At 44.0% G+C, this 13,065-nt stretch overlaps 1 protein-coding gene across 9 annotated transcripts in view; it reads right to left on the bottom strand.

Annotated features, from left to right (window-relative positions):
- Positions 1–13,065, bottom strand: part of rbms3 (RNA binding motif, single stranded interacting protein) — an 858,736-nt gene that overhangs the window by 564,703 nt on the left and 280,968 nt on the right. For all 9 annotated transcript variants that reach the window (XM_070880858.1, XM_070880857.1, XM_070880852.1 and 6 more), the window contains one exon: positions 105–163. In XM_070880858.1, coding sequence (XP_070736959.1) covers positions 105–163 — 59 coding nt within the window. The remainder of the gene's footprint in view (positions 1–104; positions 164–13,065) is intronic.

The raw sequence follows: 13,065 nt of genomic DNA on the forward strand, positions 1-13,065 counted from the left end.
AAGGGAGAAAACCTCCAAAAATCCCTTCAAAAGAGCACAGCTCACTCTCAGAAGGAACATAAATATACACACAAAGTTGATACAATGTGACACTTTATAAATACCTTTGCACTGGTTGGTGTTTTTGTCTAGGATGGCCTTTGTCGATACTATCTTTCCATATCTGAAAAAGAAAAACATGAAAAACTCAATTTTGTTCCCATTCATCTTAATTCTGGGGTGTTTATAAGCAAGTTATATATGAGATATTGTTTAGAGCCACTCAGTTCCGGCACAACAACTTCGGTTTATATAGTGCTGTTCACATCAAAAATTATCCCAAGACACTTCACAGAGGTAGAAGCAAAATGTGAGCATCAAGCCGAAGAAAGAGATATTACGGCGGGGGAGGGGGGGGCGGTCGGGTGGAGGGGTGGGGGGTACACACCAAAAGCTTGTTCAAAGAGGTGATTGTATTATTGAGGGTCTAAAAGAAAAAACGAGAGTGGCGAAGATGTGGAGAAATTCAGAGGAGAGAATTCCAGAAGTGGCTGAAGGCAGTGCCATCAATAGTGGGGCGAAGGCAGAGGTGGGGGGTGAAGAACAAAAGGCCAGAGTTACAGCAATAGAGAATTCAGTAGGGAGATCTGTAGCATTGGGCCAATGTAAGTCAAAAAGCACAGAGCGGATGGGTAAGTGGGACTTGATGCTGGATAGAATACTGGCAGTGTAATTTTGGATGAACTGCAGTTTCTGGAAGATGGAGGTTGGGAGTACGGCCAGGTGATCATTGGAATAGTCAAATCTGGAGATGACAGGTGCATAGATGAGTGTCTTAGCAACAGATTGATTTATGTTGGAATGAAGATGAGCAATGTTCCAGACGTGGGAGTTCTTTGCTCTCCAGGATGATCCTACAATAGTAGTTTTGGCAAAGGTAAGCAAGACCTGGCCAGACCCACTTCCATCATTGCTAAATATCTCCACTGAGTGAGAAAGCAAATGATAGCTACCAGACAAAGGCTTTGCCTTGAGCCACAAAAAGATCCTGCGACCGAAAATCAATGGCTCTATAAGTCTGTCATATACGCATGGGTCCGCTAACCAGTGACCTCCAGCACTGACCTCACCAAAGTTATCAGGGTCAGGAGGAGGCCATGTTATTTAAATATGTCTGCTGGGTGCCCATGCCACAAGCGGCATGGCTAGGGCACCTGCCTGTCAAAGGAGGCAACAAAATACAGCAAATTGTGCTGGCTTTGCAGTGGGGTGCTGGATCCCATCACAGATACATCCTCGAAGGGTTGAAAAATCTGCCTCAAATCATTAAATTCTTCAGGGTCCCATGACCCAGGCCCCAAAACTGCCATTTTGACAGCTAATAGGCTGGGACTCAATTGGAGCACCAGCTACTGATGTTCCACCAGGTCAGAGTGAAGGAAACTCCCAGACTACTTGTCATCACCCCTAACCACACCTCCTCTTCTCCCAGTGGCCTTGTTTGGGGCAGGCAGAGGCTCCCCTTCCCCTCTGCCCAACAACCCATGTGGAAACTCCTCGGGTTGGCCAGGAGCCGTTGTAACTGGGTCTCAGCCTACTTTTTGCGGATCTACAGGAGGAGTGTGCCAGAAAACCTGCAGATTTATGTCCGTATCCCTGCTCCCAAGCCCATCCAAGATCAGCTACACTCTAATGAAGGTCAGCATTAGATTAATCTATCATTTCTATTTCAGCTGCTAGACGATTTGCTTGACAGCACTTTTTATTTTCCTTTCATGAATGTGTAACTGATAACCTCCTAACAGAGTGAAAAAGCATCCTGTACAGCTAAATGAATAAATTAAATTTTTAATATCTAAATTCAAAATTCTTGATTGAAGTATGACTAATGTCTTAAGATCCAGCAGCAGGGATCTAAGACTTAAGTCCAAAATAACTAAGAGTGAACGACATCACGAGGTCATACATTACTAACTGATATATTAATGGAGAGTCACTGGTGTCCATGTTTATATACAAAGAAGCTACCTCTTCTAACATGTTGCCACAACAACAAATTGCTTTTAAATAGTGCTTTTAATGTAGAAAAATATCCTAAGGTTTCAGAGGTAACTGAATGACAAGCCGTAGTGGAAAAAATGAGGAGGGGTGACAAAGCAAACGTGAGAGAAGTGATCAAATGGATACTAATGTATGAATCCTATTGACATGTAACTTTACAATCATTATTTTAATCTTATAATGAGAATACTGGTCAGTGAAATTACTGAAGTAAAGAAATCAGAAACATACAAAATTCAAAAAGCCCTTAAATGTCTTCTGTTCTTCAAATAGTGGCATGGTATCTTGCTCAGTTTTTGATATCTTTTTCTGAAATTGTGCAGTATATGAAAAGAATAGATATGTGAAATAGATACCCATTAACACCTCTTCAGAACACTGTGCCTTTGATGTGAGATCAAAACATTCCTACCTGCATCTCAAGAAGCAGGATGTGCTTCTGAGGCCCTGATCCCTCTTGGGATCAAAGATTTTGAGTATTAACAAGTTGAAAATATCAACAACATAGTTTTATTTTGTACTTATCAGATACTGGCTTTCAAGTGTCATAACTTCTGATCATCTCCCCTGTTTATGAGTCCCTCTGAGCTCCAGTTCAATGGATTCCAGTTATTATTCTTTACTGAAATGCCGACTTTGGCACAATCTCCAAACTATGATGGTACTTCAATTATTTGCGACAATGGAATGGATCAACCTCCCCTGCCCCACCACCCCAATGTATAATGGAAATTGTTGGGCAATCAAGAGTTGCCCTATCATTAGTCCGGCAACCTGAATTTTTAGCTTCTGATTGGTCTTGTCAGATTACCTAATCAAGTTCCTAGCATGTGCAGACATGACTTACATTATCCATTTTAAAAAGAGTTACTTATTTAAAGAAAGTGCTGGTAACCCAACTCCTTTGCTCTTTTGGACCAGTAGCCTCATCTCGCGGGATCTCCTGGCTTGACGCTAAAAATGGATAGTAAATTCTCTTAGGTACTGGCCATTCACATAGCAGCTGCTTATTCTGCTGGATCAAACCCCCAGAGTCTGCAAAACCTCAATTTTAAGATTTATTTTTTATCTTCATCACGGCAAAGGATGTAAGGGGGGCAAAAAAATTCTCCCATTTTCAGTAGCATCCAGCATCCTATGGAACAGATATACGTTAAAGTTCCCAGTCCAACACAGCAAATGTCCACAATTGAGTACAAGTATACAAGCACTGTGTATCTATGCATGTGCACATGCCCACTTTCGAGCATTTGCATACAAATATTTACACATACCCATCATCATAGGCAGTCCCTCGAACGAGGATGACTTGCTTCCACAAGAGTTCACAGATGTTTCATGAAGGACCCGATGTTCCAGTCCTGAACTCCAATTGAGGGGTTGGAAGATGCCTGTGCGTGGATTTTTTTAATGTGTGGTGACCATTGCACATCAGCCACCACACGGGCTCAACAGAGCTAGGCCTTTATCCAGTGGCAAGGGTTGAACCAGACGACTGGAGATCTGCACAATATTTGTGCATATTGATTTTAACTTGCACTTTGTTTTAATTCAGATTTTGTTAGCCAGGCTTAATGTAGCAGCTTACAAGACGGTTGAAGTACTCAGGGCAGACAGCAGACACTTTTTCCCCATGTGTAAACATGATGGTTTTCCCCAGCCATGACTAGAAGTAAAGATGTTGGATTCATATATTAAGTTCTACAGAATCCATTGGCCCTCTTAAATATAAAACACAGTATTAATCTCAACATTAGTAATGTGTTATTTTTTCCAATATGCTTCAGACCACACAAGCCGTGGTATGAATTTTAGGCCACATCTTGTATAAAGGATACCAATTCCCACAATGCAGTGCACCGGAGTGCAAGTTTAGATTATGTGCTTAAATTCAGGCATGGAGCCAGAACCCACAAACTTATGACTGAGAGGCGAGATTGTGACCAAGTCAAACTGTCACTTTAAATGAGTATTCTTTTTTCATGTTGCCTTCACAGATAGAAAAGTTTCTGCCTACCAGTGATTTGATGATCCTACTATTTACTGTCTGGTAATCGGAGTGGAAATAAAGATCACTCATTATGGGCCAGAATTTCCACTCTATTTCTGGTAGTTTTCTCGGCGGTACTGCTAGTTTTCGGCGGAAAACAATCCCACAAAAATTTCCACTCCATTTTACAAAGAGATCCGCCGGCAGTTTCAAAATATCGCTGGGGAGCGTACTGCCGACATGCACCGCCGAAAAAACTGCTACTGCCCAAGCTTGGGCTCAACGGTGACCCGTAGATAAGATCGAAAAAACGCCCATGAAAAGCAACCAGAGCTGGGAGGTAGATAAGTAGCCCTGCAAAGAAAGGTAAGTTAAAGGGTTTTTTATAATTCTTTTAAAATTCTTTTACAGCGATTAAGTTAAAAAGGGTCTTGAGAAAGTCTTCTTATTTTTATTTCTTGGAAAAAATATTGTGTGTGTTTTCCCCCTTCCCTAGGCCCAACTGCAGCCTCGGTCTAAATTTGAGTAATTATCGCCCATTTTGATTAAGAACCGTCCAATTTGCCCTGGATCACGTTTAGCCGCCGAGAATCTACGTGCAAGATCCATTCTCTCGGTGGGCAGTATTTTTTCCTTTTTTTGTGCAATTTTTCGCCGGCATTAATTTAAGAATCTTAGCAATCTTTTGGGCGGCAATCCAACGGTGGTGGGTTTTATGGCAATTCTAGCCTTATGTATCTGTGGGTTTTCTATAGACACCACGTTCTGTGCAAAAATTTTACATTCTCGTAACCATAACATACCTTTGCTGAATCTGAATATAAATTAGGAATGTTTAGGAATGTTCCTATGTTTAGGAATTCCTCAAAACATAGAAAACATAGGTACACGAGTAGACCATTCAGTTCCTTGAGCCTATTTCACCATTAAGTTAGATCATGGCTGATCTGTATCTCAACTCCATTTAACTGCCTGCAATCAAAATCTCTTATTACTTTTAACGAACAAAAAATCTAGCAATCCCAGTCTAGAAAATGTCCATTGTCCCAGCATCCACAGCATTTTGGGGGGAAAAATTCCAGATTTCCACACTTTTTGTGCAACAAAGTGCTTCTGAACATAATACTCCAGATGGGGTCTGACAAACGCTCTGTACAACTGAAGCATCACTTTCTCACTTTTAATTTCAAACACCCTTGAGATAAAGACCAACATTCCATTAGCCTTTTTGATTACTTTTTGTATCTGTGCACTAGCTTTTAGTGATTTATGCACATGGATACCTAAATCTTGTTCCCCCTCCACAGTTCCTCATCTCTCGCAATGAAGGAAATATTCCGATTCATCTTTCTTGGATCCAAAGTGGATGATCTCATAATTCTCCCATTGATGCATCAGATCCTGAAGATTTTTCTATCTTAAGTCCCATTATTTTCACCATTACCATTTAAAAAAAACTTATATTAAATCCAATAAGTTCCTTCCTTTGACTTATTTTTGTTCCCTTGTACCATTGTATACTGTCCGCTTCCTCTACTGATTAAATGATACAAAGTAATCATTTAATAAGTTTGCCATTTCTTTGTGCTGCATTTGTCTTTAATGGGCCCACATTCCCCATTATCACTCACTTTCTCTTAATATATTCATAAAAATCTCCACTGTTAACTTCAATATTCCAAGCAATTTTTTTTCATTTTCCTCTTTTGCACCTCTTAGTACTTTCTTTGGGCTCAATTTTCACCAGTGCCATTTTTTGGCGTATTTCAAGAGTTATGCCCGTTTTTTTTGGCCCCGACTACTTCAACAAAATAACTTGCAAATTTCCCTGTTCTCATTTTTGAAATTGGCACCGCGCAGCCTGTCCTTTAGCTTCGGGGGGTGGAGCCTAATATCTGTGCCGAAAAAACTATGCCCCCCCCCCCCCACCTATTGCACATGTGCAGAAAATAAATGATGTTTTTTACGTGACTGGTATGGGCGTGCATGCCCAGTACACCTCCTGGTCTGCATTCGGCCATTTTTAAAGAGCGAGTTGTGTGAATCAGTGGAAAAATCGGAGCTTCAATATGCAATGTGGCTCAAGGACCAAGAATTTCTCACAAGAGGAAGTAGAGGCACTAGTTACTGTAACTGAGGCCTGATAGCATGAGCTGGACACCAGAGGTCGCATAAAAGTTTCACCAAAAGAAATGAAGAAACACTGGAACCAACTTGCAGGTGCAATGGTTACCAACCCGAGGTCTGGAGGCCAGTACAAAAAGAAGTGGCAGGACCTTGGTCAAGTAGTTAGTGTAAGCAATATTTTCATTTATTCACTGGAATTGCAATTGTAAATGTGACCATCTGTATGTCACACCCAACAGAAAGACACCCTCTCTAAAAAGTTAATTTTCATCTTTGCAGAGGAAGGTGGCACACAACAAAAGGGAAAGAACTCGAACAGGAGGAGGCCCGGCAAATCTGCACCCACTGATACAATTGCAAGACAGAGTCGCTGCTCTGATGGGTCCTGCTTGGAGAAAAACAACCACCACTGTACAAGCTGGGCCCACATTCGAGGGAGAGGGTAAGTCCTGCAAATTCCACAGTCTGGCTTTGCTAAAATTAAAGTACTGCGCGGGCTAGCCATGCTGCGGTTCATGGGGATGTCTCCGTCAGCTACGCTTCGGTTGATGCAACGTGCTATCATTCATCGTGGTCCTTCAAACGAACCTGCTGCCTGCGCTGTGTGAGCCCACTCATGCCACTCTGTCTGCTCCTCTGCTGCTAAACATTTGTCTGTTCTGTTATATTTTGCAGAACTTGAGGCCAACCCTGATGAGGCTGAAGCCGATGCAAAAGATTATTCAGACTCGGACGAGCCTGATGAGGAGAGCATCTTCCAATCCCATCTTCCAGACCAAGAGCATGGGGTGAGGGGGAGGAGGAGGTGATGGATGAAGGCCCCACTGTTATACGCACTTTGGAGGAGGTGCAGGTGGCACCCATTGAGGTGCCAGCCCCTTTCCTGAGTGGTACGAGTGTTGGGACATCCCACGGTTTCACAGTGGGGTGCTGCAAGGCACACCAAGGGTCCCACCATCCGAGGCTGCGAGTCACAGTGGACTGCAATGAGCTACACCCAGGGCCGCACCGTCCGAGGCTGCAGGTCCCAGTGGGATGCAGCGAGCCATACTCAGGGTGAGGAGGGGAAGGTGAGCCCAACAGCACTCTTCTGAGGTGCAGGATCTAACAGGTGTATGATTGCAATGAGTGCGGAGAGCATTGACCTTACGCGATCACTTCTGGACACTATCAGCGGGGTGGGTGATGAGGTATTGGGACTGTCGGGAGATGTAACAAAACTGTCACGAGAAATGGAAACCTGTCCGGGCACATGAGGGAGGGAATGTCAGAGTTAGCTGCTGCAATAAGTGAACATGTCCAGATCCTGCAGCCATTGATGGAATCAACTGCCACTCCCACTCCAATACTGAGACCAACCTCTGAGAGGCCCAAGCCGGGCCTTCCACATTATCACCCACCCATCCCCCCATCAAGAAGTGCGCATTACCCGAGATGCTCGAAAGAATAAGTTTGGTATCAACTCGAGAAATGCTGCAGGCAGGGGTGAAGTCACCAAGGCCAAGTGCAGAGGGCGGTCTTAGAATAAGGGGAGGAGATGCATGCAGCCTTTCTTTGTTGCTGCTGTTGTTATTAATGTTGCTACTGTTGTTCTCAAATTAAAAGTTTTTTTATAAGTGATGTAAATTTACAAGTTTTAAAGTTTGGAAGTGATCTTAATTGAAAAATTTAAAGTTTGATACAAGAATATTTTTATTAAAGTTAAGTACAAACAAGTGTTAAACTTTTGAATAAAATATATTTTAAATTTTAACCGAATCATTTCCATTATTTGTTCCATTACTCACACAACTTTTTGAACTAAAGAAGAATCATTTCCATTATTTATACAACACAATATTACGGAACCGGTCCAAACAGTAAACATGGTCCATTTGGAATAGTTGCCGCTGAGCCTTCAGGATGAGCTGCTGGCGCAAGGCTCAAGCAATCGTTAATGGGGCACGACAGCCTGTCCTCCTCCTCCGTCGTACTCCGGGTTCAAGTAGTTGCATGACTTCCTCCTCCTCCTCGTCATCTGCATCTTCCTCCTCATTATCAGCCACTCTCACCTCAGCCTTCCACTACCAGCTGCTGCTGCCTCATGACGGCTAAGTTATGCAGCCTGCAGCACACAACAGTGAACTGACCGACAATCTCAGGGCAGTATTGCAAGTAGCCTCCGGAATGGTCCAGGCATTGGAAACGCTGCTTCAAGATGCCAGTGGTCCTCTCTATTATGCTGTACGTCGCAATGTGCAACATGTTGTATTCCCGGTCAGCTTCCATCTGGGTTATGCGTAGGGGCATCATGAGCCAGGTGACGAAGCCGTACCCTTGGTCTCCCAGTAGCCAGCTCTGCCGTTCTGGCTGCTGCCGAAACATGACAGATATAGCGCTCTCGCGAAGGATGAACGCATCATGGGTGCTCCCAGGCTATCTCGCATCAACTGCCATGTTGCGATGCATGTCGTCAAACGAGCTGCACATTCACGGAGTGGAAGCCTTTTCTGTTCCTATACATCTCGGAATCCTCCAAAGGTGCACTCGCAAGGCGATGTGGGTGCAATCAATGCAGCCCTGTATCTTTGGGAAGCCAGTAATCTGGGAGAAGCCCACAACTGTCACACATTGCCTGGGCAGTCATGGGGAACTTTATGTAGTCATTCCTCCGGGCATATAGTGCAGCAGTCACCTGCCGAATGCAGATGTGTGTTGCATGTTGAGAAATGGCGCACACATGCCCAGTTGTGGCCTGGAATGATCCAGATGGATAAAATGAAAGTGCAACTATAACCTTTACTTCAACTGACAAAGCAGTCCTCCTGACGCTTCTAGGTTGCAGGTCTGCTTTTAGTAACTCACAGATCTCCGTTACAACTTCTTTGAGGGAACGCAACCTTCTCACACAGTCTGCATCATTCAGGTGCAGGTATGATCGCCTGTCTCAAAATACCCGACGTGGGTAAGGCCTCCTGCCCATTATCCTACGTGCTCTGAGGTTCCTCATGCGATGATGTCTAATCAGTCTTCTCATCCGCAGCACCATCATGCAGAAGACTTGCATGAGGTATGGCATTGTCAGTATTGCCCCCATAATTAAATTGTAGCTTTGCAAGAAGCTCAAAACAGCAGTACAGAGCACTCAAATCTTCTTTCCGTTCTCTCTCTCTCCCCAAGGTTGACGCCCTAGTATGGACCACACCCAGATCTGCGCATGCGCAATAGGTTTGCTTAGAACGGGAAGCTAGGCATTCAATAAAGACATTTGGGGCAACAAAGTCGAATGCAATTCTTTAATTTTTGATTTTTTTCAAAGTACCACCCCACCAACGACCGAACCTCTCCTCACCGGGCTAGAGGGTCAGCAGGCAAAATCGCTCCCTCGCCCGGACACAGGGGCTCGGCGTCCTCCACCCCCGCCCCCCCGCCCAGGGATTCTTTTGAAGTTGCTGTATGTCTAAGGGTTCTCATCCCTTCAGTTCGGCTTCCACCCCCCTGCCGGGCTTCTTTTGAAGCCGAGCCCTGAGCCTGTGTCCGGGCGAGGGAGCGATTCTGTCGCCCGATGTGCTGACCCTCGAGCCCGGTGAGGAGACGTTCGGTGGTGGCGTGATAATTCCAAATAAATCAAAAATTAAAGAATTGCATTAGACTTCCATTTTCTCTCTTTTGACTTTGAAAAAATGAAGCTTCATGATGCATATTCTTTGTCTTCTTGTCTCCCTCCAAAACTTCATCTAAAAACAGTGGCGTCTTTCTGCACCGATTTTCTGATGTGCACTGGTTTTTTTTAAGTGCCCAGAAGGTTTCTTGGGAGTGGTTACATCCTTGGAAAACTGTAAGTTGGCCAAACTTGCTTAAATCTGAAAAACCGGCGCAGACATCAGATTACGCCCTCATGACGCAAAAAAATACTAATCTAAAAAAAACGTTCCTAATCGAGTTACGCTGGCGTAGAAACTGTGGGGAAAATTGGTTATTTTAATTTACGCCAAAAAAAGCGGCGCATGCCAAAAAAATGCCGCAGATAACTGGGGAAAATTGAGCCCATAGTATTAAAAGATAAGGAATTAGGAGCAGGAGTCGGGGCCATACGGTCCCTCAAGCCTACTATTCTTTTGTTGCTTTTTACAGCTCTCACAGTCTGCTGGATTTCCACTTTTTCTTGCTTTTTTGCAAGCCTATTCTTTCATATCATTACAACAGACTACACTTCAAAAGTACTTCATTGGCTGTAAAGCACTTTGGGATGTGCTGAAGTCATGAAAGGTGCTATATAAATCCAAGTCTTTGTTGACGATGATTGTTAAACTGCACAGATTGAACTTTTGTCTCTTGGTGGCTTTGTATTGTACCAAGTACTTCTTTGAATCTTTGCCACCGTTTGTCTGTAAGTTTACCCATTAATAGTTTAGCCCAGTTTACTGTGGTCACTTTATTTCTCATCCCTTTGAAATTTGCCTAACTTTAATTTAAAACCACGGTTTTGTGACTCTCCCTTCTCACCATCAAACCCAATGTCAAATGTAATCAGATTATGATCACTATTTGCAAACTGTTCCCTTACTATCAGATGTTTAACTAATTCTAGTTCGTTACTCATCACTGACTCGAATACAGGTACAACATCTCAAATCCGGCAACCTCGAGACTGAGACTATGCCGGTTTTCGGATTTTTTCGTATTTCGGATCTATGGCCTGAAAATTCCACAAAGTGCGCACGAACCTGGTGAGGCCTTGCAAAAGCCGGTTTTCGGAATTTCTCCAAAGAGGATCCTTCGCATCCCCGAAGCCGATAACTAGTCTGGCTCGCCAGTATTTGGACAATAATTCTGGATTCCGGACCACTGATTATCAAATGGGATTTTCTCAAATGTCTGTTTTTCGGACAATTCGATTTTCGGACAGCCGGATTTGAGACGTTATACCTGTATGACATGTTCCTTTGTTGGTTCTAAAACATATTGATCCTGAAAACTATCCTGAATACAAAGAGCACAACCCACAACTGCACCTTACGTTTGTTCAAGTACCTGATGTTGGTTAGTATCCACACACTATAGTGACCATTAGTTATCGGGAGCAAGTTAGTCTTTTCAGGATATACATATTTGCCGCCAAGCATCTTGGGGGGCGAAATTGGCCCTTTCAATAAGACCTCTGACTGCCAGAAAACAGTGGCCATTGGGCGGCGTGGAATGGCCACCGACTCTCTGTGAAGGGGCCACCATTTTAAAATTTGCCTTTCCTCAGGAACGGAGCGGGCACCCGACAATTATGCCTATGTGTTCGGCCGGGCCGCCAACAGGCAGCCTGGCATGCCCTCTTGGGTGCCAGGCCCCTGGTCCAGCCGAAACCCTCCCTGGTGGCCCAGTGGACCTAACTTAAAATTCTGCAGAGTTCGCAGCGGCCCTCCCCTTTAACTGAAGGGGAGGGACATTGTGATGCACCTGCGTGATGATGTCATCAGCGTGGCGCTGATGACAAAGTTGCAGACACACTGTCCTGCCCCCACTTCTGCCCCGCTAGTGACGGCCATTGCGCACCACTCCCACTTCTGCCCCCATTATGATTTCCTTCCGCCCCACTGGAAAAAATACCCCGAGGGGCTGCCACATCCAGCGGCCAGAACACTTCAAAAAAAGGGTACATGTGGCCCCTTTCCGGCAGAGGGCAATTTCTACCCCTTGTCCTCTTAAGAAACTAGTCATACACAACAGGACATACAATGGCAGATTCCTCGATCCCGTGTTTGCAACAAGAAGCAACACTTGAAGGGAGCTTCTGATCCATTCATTGAAATTAAAATCCAGAGAAATTGAGAAAGGAAACACCAAGTTACAGAATTATACCTATTATGCTAAACTTTGCAAGCCTCTGCTCCCAGCATGGTGCCTCGCTCCATGGCAGTGCAAGTCAGAGAACCCTGTGCGGAGTCATTGCACCCAATTCTCCAGTGACTAAAATTTCCCTCGAGAAAAATAAGGAGAGCTACATTCCATGCTTGAACCTGGAGCGCAGCCTTGCACACTTTACCTATAAGCATTTATGTTAATGGTTGCTCTTCAGGATTCACTTTGATCTGGGTTCGTAGCACATTAACATATTGATTGTTACAGACGTCTTATCAAAAAAGCCTGAGAAAATATCGTTCCAGATTTTCCCACATTGATGATTTTGGCGATGAACGGCTATAACCTTCTCATTCTGTGTAGGCCTTAGATGCATCACTACAATGGCACAAGTCCCCAGGAAAATCTGGCCCATTTATTGTTAATATATTTTTTGTTGCCACAACGGTTGAAATTACTGATTATTTTTAAGCCAATCAGAACTGCTGGGATTTTAGAAACATAGAAACATAGAAAATAGGTGCAGGAGCAGGCCATTCAGCCCTTCTAGCCTGCACCGCCATTCAATGAGTTCATGGCTGAACATGAAACCTCAGTACCCCCTTCCTGCTTTCTCGCCATACCCCTTGATCCCCCGAGTAGTAAGGACTTCATTTAGTATTCATTTTTAAAATTAAATTAATTTTTCTTCCCATAAAGGTGAGGAATATCAGTGCTGAAAAATAAAATGCTTTTTCAGTCATTTTTCTGCATCAAGCACTTGACACATTTAGTATGGTTCAATGCAGATTAAAGCGTTCACTAATTTGCCCCAAATGTGTATTTGAGCTTCAATCTCACAAAAGCACCGACTGCTGCACCAGTGCGACATTTCCATTTCCCACGTCAGCATTCTTGTTGGCTCAGAGTCAGATTCACAACTTTGTGCCAATCTGTTTCCAATTATAGGCAGTTTGGAACTGCAAACCCAAAACCTACAGGAACGGAGGTTCAGACTGCCAGAGCTCATTTCATTCAGGATCTCAACAGCTGTCAAGAGAGAGGAGACTATCATCCCGTCAGTCTGCCTCTGACCT

The sequence above is a fragment of the Pristiophorus japonicus genome, chromosome 5 (assembly GCF_044704955.1).
Source record: "Pristiophorus japonicus isolate sPriJap1 chromosome 5, sPriJap1.hap1, whole genome shotgun sequence".
In the NCBI taxonomy this organism is placed as follows: domain Eukaryota; kingdom Metazoa; phylum Chordata; class Chondrichthyes; family Pristiophoridae; genus Pristiophorus; species Pristiophorus japonicus.